This window comes from Pseudophryne corroboree, chromosome 1 (assembly GCF_028390025.1).
Source record: "Pseudophryne corroboree isolate aPseCor3 chromosome 1, aPseCor3.hap2, whole genome shotgun sequence".
Lineage (NCBI taxonomy): Eukaryota > Metazoa > Chordata > Amphibia > Anura > Myobatrachidae > Pseudophryne > Pseudophryne corroboree.
Genome location: NC_086444.1, coordinates 630111784 through 630133278, shown reverse-complemented (window position 1 = coordinate 630133278; position 21495 = coordinate 630111784). Strand labels below are relative to the sequence as shown.

The 21495-nt window shown below is 47.6% G+C and overlaps 1 protein-coding gene across 2 annotated transcripts in view; it reads right to left on the bottom strand.

Moving 5' to 3' along the window:
• The window catches only part of DDX49 (DEAD-box helicase 49), an 86475-nt gene that overhangs the window by 23494 nt on the left and 41486 nt on the right, over positions 1-21495 (bottom strand). For both annotated transcript variants that reach the window (XM_063914536.1, XM_063914535.1), the window contains exons 6-10: positions 15993-16133; positions 15125-15200; positions 6229-6305; positions 5427-5524; positions 4881-4955 (exon numbers count right to left, since the gene is read on the bottom strand). In XM_063914536.1, the coding sequence (XP_063770606.1) occupies positions 4881-4955; positions 5427-5524; positions 6229-6305; positions 15125-15200; positions 15993-16133 (467 nt within the window). The remainder of the gene's footprint in view (positions 1-4880; positions 4956-5426; positions 5525-6228; positions 6306-15124; positions 15201-15992; positions 16134-21495) is intronic.

Sequence of the window (21495 nt, the reverse complement as noted above, 5' to 3'; positions counted from 1 at the left end):
TTAGGAGATCGTCCAAGTATGGGATAATTAATACGCCTTTTCTTCGAAGAAGAATCATCATCTCGGCCATTACCTTTGTAAAGATCCGAGGTGCCGTGGACAATCCGAACGGCAGCGTCTGAAACTGATAGTGACAGTTTTGTACAACGAACCTGAGGTACCCCTGGTGTGAGGGGTAAATTGGAACGTGGAGATACGCATCCTTGATGTCCAAGGATACCATAAAGTCCCCCTCTTCCAGGTTCGCTATCACTGCTCTGAGTGACTCCATTTTGAACTTGAACTTCTTTATGTACAGGTTCAAGGACTTCAGATTTAGAATAGGCCTTACCGAGCCATCCGGCTTCGGTACCACAAAAAGAGTGGAATAATACCCCTTCCCTTGTTGCAGAAGAGGTACCTTGACTATCACCTGCTGAGAGTACAGCTTGTGAATGGCTTCCAACACCGTCTCCCTTTCGGAGGGGGACGCTGGTAAAGCAGACTTCAGGAAACGGCGAGGTGGATCTGTCTCTAATTCCAACCTGTATCCCTGAGATATTATCTGCAGGATCCAGGGATCTACTTGCGAGTGAGCCCACTGCGCGCTGTAATTTTTGAGACGACCGCCCACCGTCCCCGAGTCCGCTTGAGAAGCCCCAGCGTCATGCTGAGGCTTTTGTAGAAGCCGGGGAGGGCTTCTGATCCTGGGAAGGAGCTGCGTGTTGCTGTCTCTTCCCTCGACCTTTGCCTCGTGGCAAATATGAATAGTCCTTTGCTCTCTTATTTTTAAAGGAACGAAAGGGCTGCGGTTGAAAAGTCGGTGCCTTTTTCTGTTGGGGAGTGACTTGAGGTAGAAAGGTGGATTTCCCGGCTGTAGCCGTGGCCACCAAATCTGATAGACCGACTCCAAATAACTCCTCCCCCTTATACGGCAAAACTTCCATATGCCGTTTTGAATCCGCATCGCCTGTCCACTGTCGCGTCCATAAAGCTCTTCTGGCCGAAATGGACATAGCACTTACCCGTGATGCCAGTGTGCATATATCCCTCTGTGCATCACGCATATAAAGAAACGCATCCTTTATTTGTTCTAACGACAGTACAATATTGTCCCTGTCCAGGGTATCAATATTTTCAATCAGGGACTCTGACCAAACTACCCCCGCACTGCCCATCCAGGCAGTTGCTACAGCTGGTCGTAGTATAACACCTGCATGTGTGTATATACTTTTTTGGATATTTTCCATCCTCCTATCTGATGGATCTTTAAGTGCGGCCGTCTCAGGAGAGGGTAACGCCACTTGTTTAGATAAGCGTGTTAGCGCCTTGTCCACCCTAGGAGGTGTTTCCCAGCGCTCCCTAACCTCTGGCGGGAAAGGGTATAATGCCAATAATTTCTTTGAAATTATCAGCTTTTTATCAGGGGTAACCCACGCTTCATTACACACGTCATTTAGTTCTTCTGATTCAGGAAAAACTATAGGTAGTTTTTTCATACCCCACATAATACCCTGTTTAGTGGTACCTGTAGTATCAGCTAAATGTAACGCCTCCTTCATTGCCAAAATCATATAACGTGTGGCCCTACTGGAAAATACGGTTGATTCGTCACCGTCACCACTGGAGTCATCGCCTGTGTCTGGGTCTGTGTCGACCGACTGAGGCAAAGGGCGTTTCACAGCCCCTGACGGTGTTTGAGTCGCCTGGACAGGCACTAATTGATTGTCCGGCCGTCTCATGTCGTCAAACGACTGCTTTAGTCCATAAATAAAGGCATCCATTCTGGTGTCGACCCCCTAGGAGGTGACATCCCCATATTTGGCAATTGCTCCGCCTCCACACCAATATCGTCCTCATACATGTCGACACACACGTACCGACACACAGCAGACACACAGGGAATGCTCCTAATGAAGACAGGACCCACTAGCCCTTTGGGGAGACAGAGGGAGAGTTTGCCAGCACACACCAAAAGCGCTATATATATATCAGGGATAGCCTTATAATAAGTGCTCCCCTATAGCTGCTTTGTTATATAAAAATATCGCCATAAATTTGCCCCCCCTCTCTGTTTTACCCTGTTTCTGTAGTGCAGTGCAGGGGAGAGACCTGGGAGCCGTCCTGACCAGCGGAGCTGTGAGAGGAAATGGCGCCGTGTGCTGAGGAGATAGGCCCCGCCCCTTTTCCGGCGGGCTCGTCTCCCGCTATTTTGAGAAATCAGGCAGGGGTTAAATATCTCCATATAGCCTCTAGGGCTATATGTGAGGTATTTTTAGCCTTTATAGGTACTCATTTTGCCTCCCAGGGCGCCCCCCTCCCAGCGCCCTGCACCCTCAGTGACTGCCGTGTGAAGTGTGCTGAGAGGAAAATGGCGCACAGCTGCAGTGCTGTGCGCTACCTTTAGAAGACTGCAGGAGTCTTCAGCCGCCGATTCTGGACCTCTTCTGTCTTCAGCATCTGCAAGGGGGCCGGCGGCGCGGCTCCGGTGACCATCCAGGCTGTACCTGTGATCGTCCCTCTGGAGCTTGATGTCCAGTAGCCAAGAAGCCAACCCATCCTGCACGCAGGTGAGTTGACTCCTTCTCCCCTCAGTCCCTCGCTGCAGTGATCCTGTTGCCAGCAGGAATCACTGTAACATAAAAAAACCTAGCTAAACTTTCTCTAAGCAGCTCTTTAGGAGAGCCACCTAGATTGCACCCTTCTCGGCCGGGCACAAAAATCTAACTGGAGTCTGGAGGAGGGTCATAGGGGGAGGAGCCAGTGCACACCACCTGATCGGAAAAGCTTTACTTTTTGTGCCCTGTCTCCTGCGGAGCCGCTATTCCCCATGGTCCTTTCAGGAACCCCAGCATCCACTAGGACGATAGAGAAATATATATATATATATATACTGCTCAAAAAAATAAAGGGAACACAAACACAATGTAACTCCAAGTCAATCACACTTCTGTGAAATCAAACTGTCCACTTAGGAAGCAACACTGATTGACAATCAGTTTCACATGCTCATGTGCAAATGGAATAGACAACGGGTGGAAATTATAGGCAATTAGCAAGACACCCCCAATAAAGGAGTTGTTCTGCAGGTGGTGACCACAGACCACTTCTCAGCTCCTATGCTTTCTGGCTGATGTTTTGGTCACTTTTGAAAGCTGCCGGTGCTTTCACTCTAGTGGTAGCATGAGACGGAGTCTACAACCCACACAATTGGCTCAGGTAGTGCAGCTCATCCAGGATGGCACATCAATGCGAGCTGTGGCAAGAAGGATGCTGTGTCTGTCAGTGTAGTGTCCAGAGCATGGAGGCGCTACCAGGAGACAGGCCAGTACATCAGGAGACGTGGAGGAGGCCGTAGGAGGGCAACAACCCAGCAGCAGGACCGCTACCTCCGCCTTTGTGCAAGGAGGAACAGGAGGAGAACTGCCAGAGCCCTGCAAAATTACCTCCAGCAAGCCACAAATGTGCATGTGTCTACTCAAACGATTAGAAACAGACTCCATGAGGGTGGTATGAGGGCCCGACGTCCACAGTTGGGGGTTGTGCTTACAGCCCAACACCGGGCAGGACGTTTGTCATTTGCCAGAGAACACCAAGATTGGCAAATTCGCCACTGGCGCCCTGTGCCCTTCACAGATGAAAGCAGGTTCTCACTGAGCACATGTGACAGAGTCTGGAGACGCCAAGGAGAACGTTTTGCTGCCTGCAACATCCTCCAGCGCATTTCTTTGGGGGGCCGCACAGCCCTCCATGTGCTCGCCAGAGGTAGCCTGACTGCCATTAGGTACCGAGATGAGATCCTCAGACCCCTTGTGAGACTATATGCTGGTGCGGTTGGCCCTGGGTTCCTCCTAATGCAAGACAATGCTAGACCTCATGTGGCTGGAGTGTGTCAGCAGTTCCTGCAAGATGAAGGCATTGATGCTATGGACTGGCCCGCCCGTTCCCCAGACCTGAATCCAATTGAGCACATCTGGGACATCATGTCTCGCTCCATCCACCAACGCCACGTTGCACCACAGACTGTCCAGGAGTTGGCGGATGCTTTAGTCCAGGTCTGGGAGGAGATCCCTCAGGAGACCATCCGCCACCTCATCAGGAGCATGCCCAGGCGTTGTAGGGAGGTCATACAGGCACGTGGAGGCCACACACACTACTGAGCCTCATTTTGACTTGTTTTAAAGGACATAACATCGAAGTTGGATCAGCCTGTAGTGTGTTTTTCCACTTTAATTTTGAGTGTGACTCCAAATCCAGACCTCCATGGGTTAATAAATTTGATTTCCATCGATAATTTTTGTGTGATTTTGTGGTCAGCACATTCAACTATGTAAAGAACAAAGTATTTAATAAGAATATTTCATTCATTCAGATCTAGCATGAGTTATTTTAGTGTTCCCTTTATTTTTTTGAGCAGGATAGATAGATAGATAGATAGATAGATAGATAGATAGATAGAGATGTATAGGTAAAGATATATATCTATGTGTGTACTTTTTAAACGTATATATACACACTATTCTCTCTGCTGAATTTGACAACCCTATTTCTTCCTCCCTTTCCATGTAATATATAAATAGATGCATATCCTATTTCCCTGTGAGCATCCAGCACAGGTGGGTAATTAGTGCTCCATATATCTATCTATTCTATCTATCTATCTATCTATCTATCTATCTATCTATCTATCTATCCATACTTTCATTACAATCCAAGAACTGTAACTAGGCTTGAGAATAGATAGTTGACCACCCATCAGCATAAAGCAATAGACATTAATACATGCAATTACTCCAGTATATCTAAGTATGGACAAATGTATTACACAGTCTGTGGTGTTACTCTTGCTTTGGCCTAGCATATTGTGCCACCAAATGTAGTTTTCACAATCTGCTACTTACTGATCTGTTCTTCTATTGCATGTACTAGATGAATGTCATACTGAGTCACCAGTGTTACTGCCATGCCAGTGCGTCCTAACATAGAAGAAAGCACATTACATAGAATTACATTTTGTATAACGCTACTAAAAATAACAACAGATGTAGCAAAGGAATTTTAAGGTGGACATGTACTAAGCAGTGATAAAAGTGGAGAAGTGAGCCAGTGGAGAATTTGCCCATGGCAACCAATCAGTATTGACGTAACATTTATAATTTGCATACTATAAACATATACAGAGCAGCTGATTGGTTGCCATGGGCAACTTCTCCACTGGCTCACTTCTCCACTTTTATCACTGCTTAGTACATGTCCCCCTAAGTGTAGTGTATTTAGTGCTTCTTATCTGAATAATTTTAAATAAGACATTGCATGATGTATCTAGCATCTGTATACAACTTGCAGGTCTTCCTGTGCTGTTTTTTTTTTTTTGTATTATCTTTATTAAGCAACTAACCCCCAATGTGACCCCTTACTAAGCCCTTTGTAACTGAGCAGAATCATACCTGCTCTCGCGGTGCGCCCGACACGGTGGATGTAGATCTTGGGGAGGCCTGGGGTATTGTGGTTGATCACAACCTGGACTGAGGGAATATCCAGCCCCCTACAAAAGTAAACAAATAGTGTAGGTTTATTCAGTTTTTTCAATATATCTCCACTTATGCATTATGCAAATTTGTAACAGCCGCCCCTTCAGTTACTTTACTCCAGCATTATTTTCTTCCCACTTCTTTTTTTTTTTTATTGCTCGTGAGCCACTGTTGGATAAGTGAAGAGCAAGTCTGTGAATACCAGAAAAGACTTTACTTGGGTCTAAAATAATGTTTTCAGCTATTCTCAGATGCACACTTAAAGACCACTACGTCACACTAAAGGGCCCCATACACTACAACGATCTCATGTCGGAGCAGCCTCCCGGTGTGCAGGATCGGCCAAGATAAATTGGATGCTATCCATTTGCATACGATATATCTTGGCGATCCTGGGCGATCCCCAAGCCATGCCCTCAGGTCGGACCAGATTGAATCTGCAGCACATTCAATCTGGAGGATCCGATCAGATGCTCACGGGAACGCGCATCGGATCGGGAACACCTCTATCCCTTAAGGGATATGTATCAAAGCATGGAGAGAGAGTGAGATAAAGAACCAGCCAAATCAGCTCTTAACTGTCACTTTATACGCGGTGACAGTTTTTGGTTGGTACTTTATCTCTCTCCACAGTTTAGTACATCTACCCCTAAAACTGTTATTTCCTGGAAGAGAGTTAAAGAGCGATATTACAATTACTGCGGACATAATTCCTCACCTGGCTGCCACATCTGTCGCAATGAGAATCTTGAAAACACTGGATTTGAATTTTGAAAGTGCAGCAAATCTTTGTTTCTATGGTGAGAGAAGACAAGTGGGGTATTCACTATCAGCTGGTCATCATTAATCATGGTGGTGACATAAGACTGCTGGAGGTGAATACATTAATGAATAATATGACATAATTAAGGATTTCACAAAAGGTTCTTGGCCAAGCTAAAAATGGACCTGCCAGCTGTAGGTGGGGCAGATGTAACATGTGTAAAGAGATTTAGATTTGTGTGGGGTGTATTCAAAGCGAAATCTAAATGGCAGTGCCATAATAAAGCTGTCCAACATTTGTGGACTACACGCAAAAGCAACCAGCATTTACCCGACACAGAAAAAAATATAAATGTATTTGCTCCCTTTGCATGGCAACAAGGTTTGTTCCAGACACAAAGTTCTTTCTTTTTTTAAGCTTTACTCCCACCTCAGAATCAGCCCCATAGTGAATGAGCAGCACTGCTATAGGTCATATCGGGATAAAATGGAGATGTTGCCCATAGCAACCAATCAGTTCTGGGTAGTAACTTCTAGAAGGTGCTAGATAAACGATACGTAGAATCTGCTTGGTTGCTATAGGCAACATCTCCACGTTTGAAAACCCACACTTTAATAAATATACCCCATCAACTCGAAAGTCCAAGTAGAGCTATAATCTAATGATCATAAAAGCACATGGCCCACCTGGTGAACAGCCCAGTGCAATAAAGAGAGGATTTTGGTACTTACCGATAAATCCATTTCTCTGAATCCACTTAGGGACACTGAAGTTAGACAGCTGGGGTGTGAAGATTGCAGACCGGAGGTAGCACAATGTAGTTATAAAAAATAAATAAATAATTCAAAGCTGGCTCCTCCCCCTTCAAGCCCCCCCATCCCTCCAGTTTGAAAAATTGACGGAGAGAAGAGTGAACATGAAAATGTAAAGGTCTATGGGAAGGAACCAACAATACCATAACGTCAAACAGCAACCAAGAACTATCAAAAAAATTAACCAACATGTTTGAGCTAATATAACAAGAACACACAAGCTGGCAGCACCGAGGTGGGGGTACAGCTCAGAGAAATGGATTTATTGTTAAGTACCAAAATCCTCTTTTCTCTATCATCCACTAGGGGATACTGGAGTTAGACAGCTGTGGATGTCCTAAAGATACCCCCTAGGGTGGGGGTGCTGTCCGAAGTAGCCTGGTCAAGTTAGGTAGCCGACTCACGAATGTGTTCCGCCAGTCGAACTATGGCTTCCTGATTATTTTCCTCCGCCGCTGCTCGGACTATTTGCCGAGCCCAAGTGGCAATAGTCTTATTAACCCATGCACTGACAATCGTAGGCCTTCTAGGTCTTTGTTGACAATCTAGCTAGAGACGCATCCACAATTGGAGGCGCCTCCCATTTGGACATGACTTCCTTAGGTGAGGGATAATTAACTGTGAACTTTTTAGATAATTGGAAGAGTCTATCCGGTTGCTTCCATGCTTCTCCCATCTTATTCTGGAGTGTTTGAGGAATCGGGAATACTGCGGTTTTTGAGACTCAAACAGATCAAAAACGTCAGGTTCCTTAATCTCCTCTTCTTTAAAGTTAAGCACCTGTTTAACAGCCTCAATAAGGGATTCTAGCCCCATGACCTCTGAATCCTCCTCCTGAGGCTTACGCATCAAATATCTCCTCAACTGACTCCCTGTCTTCCTCATCCGCCAAAAGACCTTCCTCCTCTTCTTTTAGGAAAGGAAGAGGTCTTTTCTACATGTGCGGGCGGAGTAAGTCTAATTAGGAATTCCTACATAGTCTTTGAAAAACAAGCAGCCCATTCTAAATGTTGCTTGCGAGATTCTGTCATTTATTTAGAAATATCTGCCAAGACATTCTCCCATGACCCAGATGGACGACTGCTCCCAGGTTGAGTATCCATTCCTAAACATATGTAGCACACCCCAGAGCTGCCAACACCTGTGCTCTTTTTCTCCCATTTTGAGCACACATAACATATTTTTGTAGTCTTGGTTGGTGCTTTAGACGCCATGTTAAACACACACAAACACACACACACACACACACACACACACAAGCAGTGCTTTCACCCTATTAGTATAGATGGAGAAAGACCATGGGGATATGGAGAGCAATGAAAATCTGAGTCACACAGCCGGAATTGTATATAAATTTTGTTAAAAAAATAAAATAAAAAATAATTTTACCAGCCCCACACCACCAACTGTTGAGACAGTTTGAGTTGTAACAGGTTTGAAAATTCCAATGCTCCCCCACACCACCAACTGTTGAGACAGTTTGAGTTGTAACAGGTTTGAAAATTCCAATGCTCCCTCCTCGCAGGACCTGTCAGCAGAGTCCTTTGGAAGACATTAGATTAGATTTTTTTTTAATATAAAATCATACCTACAGTTCAGTGGGATCTTCAATAAACAGTGCTCCTATTCTATCACTATATTGCCTGCCTGAGTCCAGAGCCAGCGCAATTATGACATCAAGCCTTACACTACATTTGCTGTGGTAAAACCATAAATCAGATATGGCTGCTGGTATTAGACTACATCTGCAGGGTAAAGCTGCTCCTCACATCTCCGCCCCCTTCACTGTGGAGATTCCTGCTCTACCAGTGCGCCTAAACTGGAAGAAAAAATAAGATTTTACTTACCGATAAATCTATTTCTCGTAGTCCGTAGTGGATGCTGGGACTCCGTCAGGACCATGGGGATTAGCGGCTCCGCAGGAGACAGGGCACAAAAATAAAAGCTTTAGGACTAGGTGGTGTGCACTGGCTCCTCCCCCCATGACCCTCCTCCAAGCCTCAGTTAGGATACTGTGCCCGGACGAGCGTACACAATAAGGAAGGATTTTGAATCCCGGGTAAGACTCATACCAGCCACACCAATCACACCGTATAACCTGTGATCTGAACCCAGTTAACAGTATGACAAACGTAGGAGCCTCTGAACAGACGGCTCACAACAATAACAACCCGATTTTTTTGTAACAATAACTATGTACAAGTATTGCAGACAATCCGCACTTGGGATGGGCGCCCAGCATCCACTACGGACTACGAGAAATAGATTTATCGGTAAGTAAAATCTTATTTTCTCTGACGTCCTAGTGGATGCTGGGACTCCGTCAGGACCATGGGGATTATACCAAAGCTCCCAAACGGGCGGGAGAGTGCGGATGACTCTGCAGCACCGAATGAGAGAACTCCAGGTCCTCTTTAGCCAGGGTATCAAATTTGTAGAATTTTACAAACGTGTTCTCCCCCGACCACGTAGCTGCTCGGCAGAGTTGTAATGCCGAGACCCCTCGGGCAGCCGCCCAAGATGAGCCCACCTTCCTTATGGAATGGGCCTTGATAGATTTAGGCTGTGGCAGGCCTGCCACAGAATGTGCAAGTTGAATTGTGCTACAAATCCAACGAGCAATCGTCTGCTTAGAAGCAGGAGCACCCAGCTTGTTGGGTGCATACAGTATAAACAGCGAGTCAGATTTACTGACTCCAGCCGTCCTTGAAATATATATTTTCAATGCCCTGACAACGTCCAGCAACTTGGAATCCTCCAAATCGCTAGTAGCCGCAGGCACCACAATAGGCTGGTTCAGGTGAAACGCTGAAACCACCTTAGGCAGAAACTGAGGACGCGTCCGCAGTTCTGCCCTGTCCGAATGGAAAATCAGATATGGGCTTTTATACGATAAAGCCGCCAATTCTGACACTCTCCTGGCTGAAGCCAGGGCCAGTAGCATGGTTACTTTCCATGTAAGATATTTCAAATCCACCGATTTGAGTGGCTCAGATCAATGGGATTTGAGAAAATCCAAAACTACATTAAGATCCCACGGAGCCACTGGGGGCACAACCGGGGGCTGTATATGTAGTACTCCTTTTACAAAAGTCTGGACTTCAGGAACTGAAGCCAATTCTTTCTGGAAGAAAATCGACAGGGCCGAAATTTGAACCTTAATGGACCCTAATTTGAGGCCCATAGACAATCCTGTTTGCAGGAAATGTAGGAATCGACCCAGTTGAAATTCCTCCGTCGGGGCCTTCCTGGCCTCACACCACGCAACATATTTTCTCCAAATGCGGTGATAATGTTGTGCAGTCACCTCCTTCCTGGCTTTTACCAGGGTAGGGATGACCTCTTCCGGAATGCCTTTTTCCCTTAGAATTCGGCGTTCAACCGCCATGCCGTCAAACGCAGCCGCGGTAAGTCTTGGAATAGACACGGTCCCTGCTGAAGCAGGTCCCGTCTTAGAGGTAGAGGCCACGGATCTTCCGTGAGCATCTCCTGAAGTTCCGGGTACCAAGTTCTTCTTGGCCAATCCGGAGCCACGAGTATCGTTCTTACTCCCCTTTGCCGTATAATTCTCAGTACTTTTGGTATGAGAGGCAGAGGAGGAAACACATACACTGACTGGAACACCCAAGGTGTTACCAGAGCGTCCACAGCTATTGCCTGAGGGTCTCTTGACCTGGCGCAATACCTGTCCAGTTTTTTGTTGAGGCGGGACGCCATCATATCCACCTTTGGTTTTTCCCAACGGTTCACAATCATGTGGAAGACTTCTGGATGAAGTCCCCACTCTCCCGGGTGTAGATCGTGTCTGCTGAGGAAGTCCGCTTCCCAGTTGTCCACTCCCGGAATGAACACTGCTGACAGTGCTATCACATGATCTTCCGCCCAGCGAAGAATCCTTGCAGCTTCTGCCATTGCCCTCCTGCTTCTTGTGCCGCCCTGTCTGTTTACGTGGGCGACTGCCGTGATGTTGTCCGACTGGATCAACACCGGCTGACCCTGAAGCAGGGGTTTTGCCAGGCTTAGAGCATTGTAAATCGCTCTTAGCTCCAGTATATTTATGTGAAGAGACATCTCCAGGCTTGACCACACTCCCTGGAAGTTTCTTCCCTGTGTGACCGCTCCCCAGCCTCTCAGACTGGCATCCGTGGTCACCAGGACCCAGTCCTGTATGCCGAATCTGCGGCCCTCCAACAGATGAGCACTCTGCAACCACCACAGAAGAGACACCCTTGTCCGTGGAGACAAAGTTATCCGCTGATGCATCTGCAGATGCGATCCGGACCATTTGTCCAGCAGATCCCACTGAAAAGTTCGTGCGTGGAATCTGCCGAATGGAATCGCTTCGTAAGAAGCCACCATTTTTCCCAGGACTCTTGTGCATTGATGCACAGACACTTTTCCTGGTTTTAGGAGGTTCCTGACAAGTTCGGATAACTCCCTGGCTTTCTCCTCCGGAAGAAACACCTTTTTCTGAACCGTGTCCAGAATCATTCCCAGGAACAGCAGACGTGTCGTCGGGGTCAATTGAGATTTTGGAAAATTCAGAATCCACCCGTGCTGTTGCAGCACTACTTTGGTTAGTGCTACTACGTCCCCCAGCTGTTCTCTGGATCTTGCCCTTATCAGGAGATCGTCCAAGTAAGGGATAATTAATACGCCTTTTCTTCGCAGAAGAAACATCATTTCGGCCATTACCTTGGTAAAGACCCGAGGTGCCGTGGACAATCCAAACGGCAGCGTCTGAAACTGATAATGACAGTTTTGCACCACGAACCTGAGGTACCCTTGATGTGAAGGGCAAATTGGGACATGCAGGTAAGCATCCTTGATGTCCAGGGACACCATAAAGTCCCCTTCTTCCAGATTCGCTATCACTGCTCTGAGTGACTCCATCTTGAACTTGAATTTTTGTATGTACAGGTTCAAAGATTTCAGATTTAGAATAGGTCTTACCGAGGGGTTCACTACGGCTGGCCGGCGGTCGGGCTCCCGGCGACCAGCATCCCGGCGCCGGGAGCCCGACCGCCGGCTTACCGACAGCTTGGCGAGCGCAAATGAGCCCCTTGCGGGCTCGCTGCGCTCGCCACGCTACGGGCACGGTGGCGCGCCACACTATTTTATTCTCCCTCTATGGGGGTCGTGGACCCCCACGAGGGAAAATAATTGTCGGTATTCCGGCTGTCGGGCTCCCGGCGCCGGTATACTGAGCGCCGGGAGCCCGACCGCCGGCAAACAGAAGACCACCCCTTACCGAGCCGTCCGGCTTCGGTACCACAAATAGTGTGGAATAATACCCCTTTCCCTGTTGTAGGAGGGGTACCTTGACTATCACCTGCTGAGAATACAGCTTGTGAATGGCTTCCAATACCGTCGCCCTGTCTGAGGGAGACGTTGGCAGAGCAGACTTTAGGAACCGGCGAGGGGGAGACTTCTCGAATTCCAACCTGTAACCCTGAGATACTACCTGCAGGATCCAGGGGTCCACCTGTGAGTGAGCCCACTGGGCGCTGAAATTCTTGAGTCGACCCCCCACCGCCCCTGAGTCCGCTTGTAAAGCCCCAACGTCATGCTGAGGGCTTTGCAGAAGCCGGGGAGGGCTTCTGCTCCTGGGAGGGAGCTGCTTGGTGCACTCTCTTACCCTTTCCTTTGCCTCGGGGCAGATATGACTGTCCTTTTGCCCGCTTGTTCTTATAGGAACGAAAGGACTGCGGCTGAAAAGACGGTGTCTTTTTCTGTTGGGAGGGGACCTGAGGTAAAAAGGTGGATTTCCCGGCTGTTGCCGTGGCCACCAAATCCGATAGACCGACCCCAAATAATTCCTCCCCTTTATACGGCAATACTTCCATATGCCGTTTGGAATCCGCATCACCTGACCACTGTCGCGTCCATAAACTTCTTCTGGCAGATATGGACATCGCACTTACTCTCGATGCCAGAGTGCAAATATCCCTCTGAGCATCTCGCATATAAAGAAAAGCATCCTTTAATTGCTCTATAGTCAATAAAATACTGTCCCTATCCAGGGTATCAATATTTTCAGTCAGGGAATCCGACCAAACCACCCCAGCACTGCACATCCATGCAGAGGCGATGGCTGGTCGCAGTATAACACCCGTATGAGTGTATATACTTTTCAGGGTAGTTTCCAGCCTCCTATCAGCTGGATCCTTGAGGGCGGCCGTTTCTTGCTTTGATAAGCGTGTGAGTGCCTTATCCACCCTAGGGGGTGTTTCCCAGCGCGCCCTAACCTCTGGCGGGAAAGGATATAATGCCAATAACTTCTTTGAAATTAGCAGTTTTCTATCGGGGTTAACCCACGCTTCATCACACACTTCATTCAATTCCTCTGATTCAGGAAAAACTACAGGTAGTTTTTTCAGACCCCACATAATACCCCTTTTTGTGGTACTTGCAGTATCAGAGATATGCAAAGCCTCCTTCATTGCCGTGATCATATAACGTGTGGCCCTACTGGAAAATACGTTTGTTTCTTCACCGTCGACACTAGATTCGGTGTCCGTGTCTGGGTCTGTGTCGACCGACTGAGGTAAAGGGCGTTTTACAGCCCCTGACGGTGTCTGAGACGCCTGGACAGGTACTAACTGGTTTGCCGGCCGTCTCATGTCGTCAACTGATTTTTGTAACGTGCTGACCTTATCACGTAATTCCATAAACAAAGCCATCCATTCCGGTGTCGACTCCCTAGGGGGTGACATCACCATTACCGGCAATTGCTCCGCCTCCACACCAACATCGTCCTCATACATGTCGACACACACGTACCGACACACAGCAGACACACAGGGAATGCTCTTATCGAAGACAGGACCCCACTAGCCCTTTGGGGAGACAGAGGGAGAGTTTGCCAGCACACACCAAAGCGCTATAAATATATAGGAACAACCCTACAGAAGTGTTGTTTCCTTTATAGCAGCTTAATATATCAATATCGCCAAAAAAGTGCCCCCCCTCTCTGTTTTTTTACCCTGTTTCTGTAGTGCAGTGCAGGGGAGAGTCCTGGGAGCCTTCCTCGCAGCGGAGCTGTGCAGGAAAATGGCGCTGTGTGCTGAGGAGATAGGCCCCGCCCCCTATTTCGGCGGGCTCTTCTCCCGGTGTTTGTGAGACCTGGCAAGGGTTAAATACATCCATATAGCCCCAGGGGCTATATGTGATGTATTTTTAGCCAGAACAAGGTATTATCATTGCTGCCCAGGGCGCCCCCCCCCAGCGCCCTGCACCCTCAGTGACCGCTGGTGTGATGTGTGCTGACAACAATGGCGCACAGCTGCAGTGCTGTGCGCTACCTCATGAAGACTGAAAAGTCTTCTGCCGCCGGTTTCTGGACCTCTTCACTTTTCGGAATCTGCAAGGGGGTCGGCGGCGCGGCTCCGGGACCGGACTCCATGGCTGGGCCTGTGTTCGATCCCTCTGGAGCTAATGGTGTCCAGTAGCCTAAGAAGCCAATCCATCCTGCACGCAGGTGAGTTCACTTCTTCTCCCCTAAGTCCCTCGTTGCAGTGAGCCTGTTGCCAGCAGGACTCACTGAAAATAAAAAACCTAATAACTTTTTCTAAGCAGCTCTTTAGGAGAGCCACCTAGATTGCACCCTGCTCGGACGGGCACAAAAACCTAACTGAGGCTTGGAGGAGGGTCATGGGGGGAGGAGCCAGTGCACACCACCTACTCCTAAAGCTTTTATTTTTGTGCCCTGTCTCCTGCGGAGCCGCTAATCCCCATGGTCCTGACGGAGTCCCAGCATCCACTAGGACGTCAGAGAAATGTCCGCAACTGAAATTTTTTAGACACCTCGCTGCAGCCCTTAGGCAAAGAAACTTACCCTTTGCATCCGCCCCTTGGGGGGCGTGAAGGGGGAGGAGCCAGCTGTGAATATTTTTTTTTTTTTTTAATTACATTGTGCTACCTCTGGTCTGCAATCTTCACACCCCAGCTGTCTAACTCCAGTGTCCCCTAGTGGATGATAGAGAAATAATCTTCACAGTGTAATAGTAACCTATAAAAGCCACCTGCAGGGCCCTTACCTGCTTCATCATAGAGTGCAGAGCTACAGATGGGAAGCTGTATTCACGTAACATCATGTTCAGGATCTGGCAGTTCCTGTATCAATACAAGAAAGTAACCATTAGCTTGTGGATATACACACACAAGCAGATGGGTTTGGTTATATTCTGAGACAAAGGGCAGTACTCAATTGTTTTCTGCCCTCAATCTGAAGACTAAAGTGACAGGAGATTGCGGGGCGCAATTCAATTTTTTTTCACACTGATCGGCCCATTAAGGTCAGGGTTTAGCTGTGTAAAGCAGCTAAACCTGACCAAAGTGCTGGACGCGATCGCAAAATGTGCCTTTTGGGTGCCCAAACGGGTCACTGTTCGCGCATTTCAGCTAGCCATCCCCAGGGGGTTACGAGCTGAAATGCAGACGCTGGCAGCGATCACGCCCGAACAGAGCTACAATTGAATTGCTCCGTTTGGGCGACATCTAGTGGCTGCCAGCGTACAACTGAATTCCGCCTTAAGTATTTGGACAGCATTTAATCCATCTGCTCAAACTTTGGATGCTGCTGTGAGATCACAAAGTTGCATCATACTTGCAGTGGCTCTATTCCAAAACTGAGCAGACACTCTGGCCTCAGTGGATTTTGGAACTTCAACACAACATCCACAACATAACGCTACCGTCCTTGTACAGCTTGCAGCAGTGTCCGAGCATAATGTTTCCTCCACTCTTAGAGGACTTTTTCTGCACAAACACTTCAGTCTGGGTCACACATATCACCACTTCAGTAATTGACTCATCCCAGCCATAATTTAATGGCACTCATATCTGTCTGGAGACAATCATACACATTCCTCTATCACTGGGCACCAAAGTAGCTGCAGCTCTTACTTGCAAGTGTTGGTAAAGATCATGATGGACCAGTCCTCGTGCTCATCCTGGAACTTCTGGATGAGATGCACTAAATATGCATCCTTCACTCTCTCAGGCACAAGAATATACCGCTGATCTAACTGCTCCACAGTCCGCACCCTGAAGGAAAAAAAAAAAATACACAAATTGTATAGAAGACATAGTGCAAAGTGTCCCACAATACAGCTTAACTAGATATTACTGGTTTCCCACAACAGTAGCAGAGAAACTGCAACAGAGGATTCACATTCCCATTTTTACCTTTCATGCCAGTATATATAAACGGTCATATTCTATTATCTTACAAAACTATGGGGCAGATGTATTAAGCCTGGAGAAATTATAAAGCAGTGATAAGTGGCCAATCATTACGGGTTTGAAAAAGGACAGTTATAATAATAATAATAAATTTTATTTATATAGCGCTCTTTCTCCAATAGGACCCAAGGCGCTTAACAGATACATAGCATAATATAGTACAGAAAATAATGAAGTACATTTTCATAAAATACAGAAGCATGAAGATACTAAAAGGGACACTATGGAAATGCTTGAGTAAACAGGAAAGTCTTGAGTCTACTTTTGAAGGATTCTATAGTTGGAGCCTCTCGCACTGTGCGGGGAAGCGAGTTCCATAGAGTCGGAGCCGCATGACTAAAAGCTCGACCCCCAGATGAATTACGGTAGATTCTAGGTACTGCTAAAAGTCCTTCATCTACAGATCGCAGTAATCGAGTGGGGCAGTATGGGGTCAGAAGCTGTTTCAGGTACCTTGGGCCTTGGTCATGTAATGCTTTGAAACTCAGTAAGCCAATCTTGAAGATGATTCGCCATCTTACAGGCAGCCAGTGAAGGGAGTAGAGGATGGGTGTTATGTGGCTAGAACGGGGCTGGTTGGTTAATAGCCTGGCAGCTGTGTTTTGCACCAGCTGTAAGCGTTGCAATTCTTTTGCTGGTAGACCAAGGTAGAGGGCATTACACTAGTCTAAACGAGATGATACAAATGCATGTATGACTTTTGGCATGTCATCTGAGGGAATTAAGTGCTTGATTCTGGCTATGTTCCTCAGGTGAAAGAATGAGGATTTGATTGTGGCTGATATCTGATGTTTAAGTGTCAAGCCACCATCCAGGACAACGCCAAGATTCTGCACACGATCACTGGTCTGTAATTCTGAATCCCCCAGTGTAAGTCCAGTTGGTTGGCTATGCTGCAGTCTTGTCCTTTGGTGTTGCGGTCGTATCAAAAGGACCTCTGTTTTATCTGGGTTCAGTCGCAGCCAACTGGCGCTCATCCACTCCTGTAGTTCAGCTAGACAGCCATTTAGGGTTGCTATTGGGTTATCAGTGCCCGGAGCAAAGGACAAGTACAGTTGTGTATCATCTGCATAGCAGTGGTAGACCAGGCCATGGCGCCTGATTATTTCGCCCAATGGGAGCATGTATACTGCAAAAAGCATGGGGGATAGTATAGAACCTTGTGGGACACCACATGGCAATGGCACTGGTGGTGATGAGTATAATCCAGATGATACTCTCTGTGACATGCCTGTGAGAAATGATTTGAACCAGCTTAGGACTGTGCCATCCAGACCACAGAAATGTATCAGTCGCTCAATCAGAAGCCCATGGTCCACGGTATCAAATGCTGCCGAGAGATCCAGAAGGATTAATATTGAACAGTCACCTCTGTCTTTTGCCATCAGAAGATCATTTAACACACACACCAGGGCTGTTTCAGTGCTATGTCTTCTCCTGAATCCTGATTGAAATGGATCATAAATATCATGGGTTAGGAGCTGACTGACTGGTGCGTTATCACCTTCCACTTATCACTGCTTTATCACTACTCCAGGCTTAATACATCTGCCCCTAAATGCAGAAATAAAGGGGACATTATCACCAAAATAAGATGGAAAAGACCCCATGGCTTTACCTGGATATAGCACATTATCTGTCATCAGCAAAAAATACGATTTTAAACCTACCGGTAAATCTTTTTTCTCGTAGTCTGTAGAGGATGCTGGGACTCCGTAAGGACCATGGGGATAGACTGGCTCCGCAGGAGACATGGGCACTTTAAGAAAGACTTTGGATCTGGGTGTGCACTGGCTCCTCCCTCTATGCCCCTCCTGTAGACCTCAGTTAGAGAAACTGTGCCAGGAGGAGACTGACAGTACGAGGAAAGGATTTTAGTTAATCTAAGGGCAAGATTCATACCAGCCACACCAATCACACCGTATAACCTGTGATATACAATCTAGTTAACAGTATGAACAACAACATATCATCGGTCCATAACCGACAAAACTATAACAGAACCCTTATGAAAGCAATAACTATATACAAGTCTTGCAGAAATAGTCCGCACTTAGGACGGGCGCCCAGCATCCTCTACGGACTACGAGAAAAAGATTTACCGGTAGGTTTAAAATCTTATTTTCTCTAACGTCCTAGAGGATGCTGGGACTCCGTAAGGACCATGGGGATTATACTAAAGCTCCCAAACGGGCGGGAGAGTGCGGATGACTCTGCAGCACCGATTGAGCAAACAGGAGGTCCTCCTCAGCCAGGGTATCAAACTTATAGAACTTTGCAAAGGTGTTTGACCCCGACCAAGTAGCAGCTCGGCACAGCTGTAGTGCCGAGACCCCTCGGGCAGCCGCCCAAGACGAGCCCACCTTCCTAGTGGAATGGGCCTTAACCGATTTTGGTAACGGCAATCCTGCCGTAGAATGCGCCTGCTGAATCGTGTTACAGATCCAGCGAGCAATAGTCTGCTTTGAAGCAGGGCCGCCAACCTTGTTGGCTGCATATAGGACAAACAGTGCTTCTGTTTTTCTGATCCTAGCCGTTCTGGCCACGTAAATCTTCAAAGACCTGACCACATCAAGGGACTCGGAATCCTCCAATCCCGTGTAACCACAGGCACGACAATAGGTTGGTTCATATGAAAAAATTAGACCACCTTAGGTAGGAATTGAGGACGGGTCCGCAATTCCGCTCTATCCATATGGAAAACCATATAGCGGCTTTATCACATAAAAGCCCCTATTCCGAAACACGCCTAGCCGAAGCCTAGGCTAACAACATGACCACCTTCCAAGTGAGATATTTCAACTCCACTGTTTTAAGTGATTCAAACCAATGTGACTTAAGAAAACTTAACACCACGTTAAGGTCCCAAGTCGCCACCGGAGGCACAAAAGGAGGCTGAATATGCAGTACTCCCTTCACAAAAGTCTGTACTTCAGGCAGAGAGGCCAATTCCTTTTGAAAGAAAATGGATAAGGCCGAAATCTGAACTTTAATGGAGCCTAATTTTAGGCCCAAATTCACTCCAGTTTGTAGGAAGTGAAGAAAACGGCCTAGATGGAATTCTTCCGTAGGAGCATTCCTGGCCTCGCCCCAAGAAACATATTTTCGCCATATTCGGTGATAATGTTTAGATGTCACGTCCTTCCTAGCCTTTATTAGTGTAGGAATGACCTCATCCGGAATACCTTTTTTCGCTAGGATCCGGCGTTCAACCGCCATGCCGTCAAACGCAGCCGCGGTAAGTCTTGGAACAGACAGGGACCCTGTTGCAACAGGTCCTGTCTTAGAGGAAGAGGCCACGGATCTTCTGTGAGCATTTCCTGCAGATCCGGATACCAGGTCCTTCGTGGCCAATCCGGAACAATGAGTATTGTCCTCGCTCCTCTTTTTCTTATTATTCTCAATACCTTGGGTATGAGAGGAAGAGGAGGAAATACATAGACCGACTGGAACACCCACGGTGTCACTAGGGCGTCCACAGCTACCGCCTGAGGATCTCTTGACCTGGCGCAATACCTTTGCAGCTTTTTGTCGAGACGGGACGCCATCATGTCTATTTGGGGCAATCCCCACCGACTTGCAATCTGTGCGAAAACCTCCTGATGAAGTCCCCACTCTCCTGGATGCAGGTTGTGTCGGCTGAGGAAGTCTGCTTCCCAGTTGTCCACTCCCGGAATGAACACTGCTGACAGTGCACTTACATGATTCTCCGCCCAGCGAAGAATTCTGGTGGCTTCCGCCATCGCCACTCTGCTCCTTGTGCCGCCTTGGCGGTTTACATGAGCTACTGCGGTGACGTTGTCCGACTGAATCAACACCGGTCGGTCGCGAAGTAAGGTCTCCGCTTGACGTAGGTCGTTTAATATGGCCCTCAGTTCCAGGATGTTGATGTGAAGACAAGTCTCTTGACTTGACCAAAGGCCTTGGAAATTTCTTCCCTGTGTGACTGCTCCCCAACCGCGGAGGCTCACGTGCGTGGTCACCAGGATCCAATCCTGAATGCCGAACCTGCGGCCCTCTAGAAGGTGAGCACTCTGCAGCCACCACAGGAGAGAAACCCTGGCCCTTGGGGACTGGGTAATCCGCTGATGCATGTGCAGATGTGACCCGGACCATTTGTCCAATAGGTCCCACTGGAAAGTCCTTGCATGGAACCTGCAGAAGGGAATGGCTTCATATGTCTCCACCATTTTTCCCAGGACTTGAGTGCAATGATGTACTGACACTTGTTTCGGCTTCAACAGGTTCTTGACTAGAGTCATGAGTTCCTGCGCTTTTTCTTCAGAAAGAAAAACCCTTTTCTGGTCTGTGTCCAGAATCATGCCCAAGAAGGACAAGCGAGTCGTAGGATCCAGCTGCGACTTTGGAATATTGAGAATCCAGCCGTGTCGCTGTAACACCTTCAGTGAAAGGGATACGCTGTTCTGCAACTTCTCCCGTGATCTCGCTTTTATGAGGAGATCGTCCAACTACGGGATAATTGGGACACCCTGCTTTCGCAGGAGCACCATCATTTCCGCCATTACCTTGGTGAAAATTCTCGGGGCCGTGGAAAGCCCAAACGGCAACGTCTGAAATTGGTAATGTATCGCAAATCTCAGGTACACCTGATGAGGAGGATATATGGGAACATGCAGGTATGCATCCTTTATGTCCTTTATATCATAAAATCCCCCCCTTCCAGGCTGGCAATGACCGCTCTGAGCGATTCCATCTTGAACTTGAACCGTTTTAAGTAAAGGTTCAGGGATTTTAAATTCAAAATGGGTCTGACCGAACTGTCCGGTTTCGGGACCACAAACAGGGTTGAGTAGTACCCCTTCCCTCTCTGAAGCAGGGGAACCTCTGCCACCACTTGTTGAAGACACAATTTTTGAATCACCTGTAACACTATCTCCCTTTCCAGGGGAGAAGTTGGTAGCGCCGATTTGAAAAACCGGCGAGGAGGCACCTCTTCGAATTCCAGCCTGTATCCCTGGGAAACAATTTCCATTGCCCAGGGATCCACCTGTGATTGAACCCAGATGTGGCTGAAAAGTCGAAGATGTGCCCCCACTGGAGCGGACTCCCTCAGGGGAGCCCCAGCGTCATGTGATGGATTTTGCAGAGGCCGGGGAGGACTTCTGTTCCTGGGAACTAGCTGTGTTGTGCAGCTTTTTTCCTC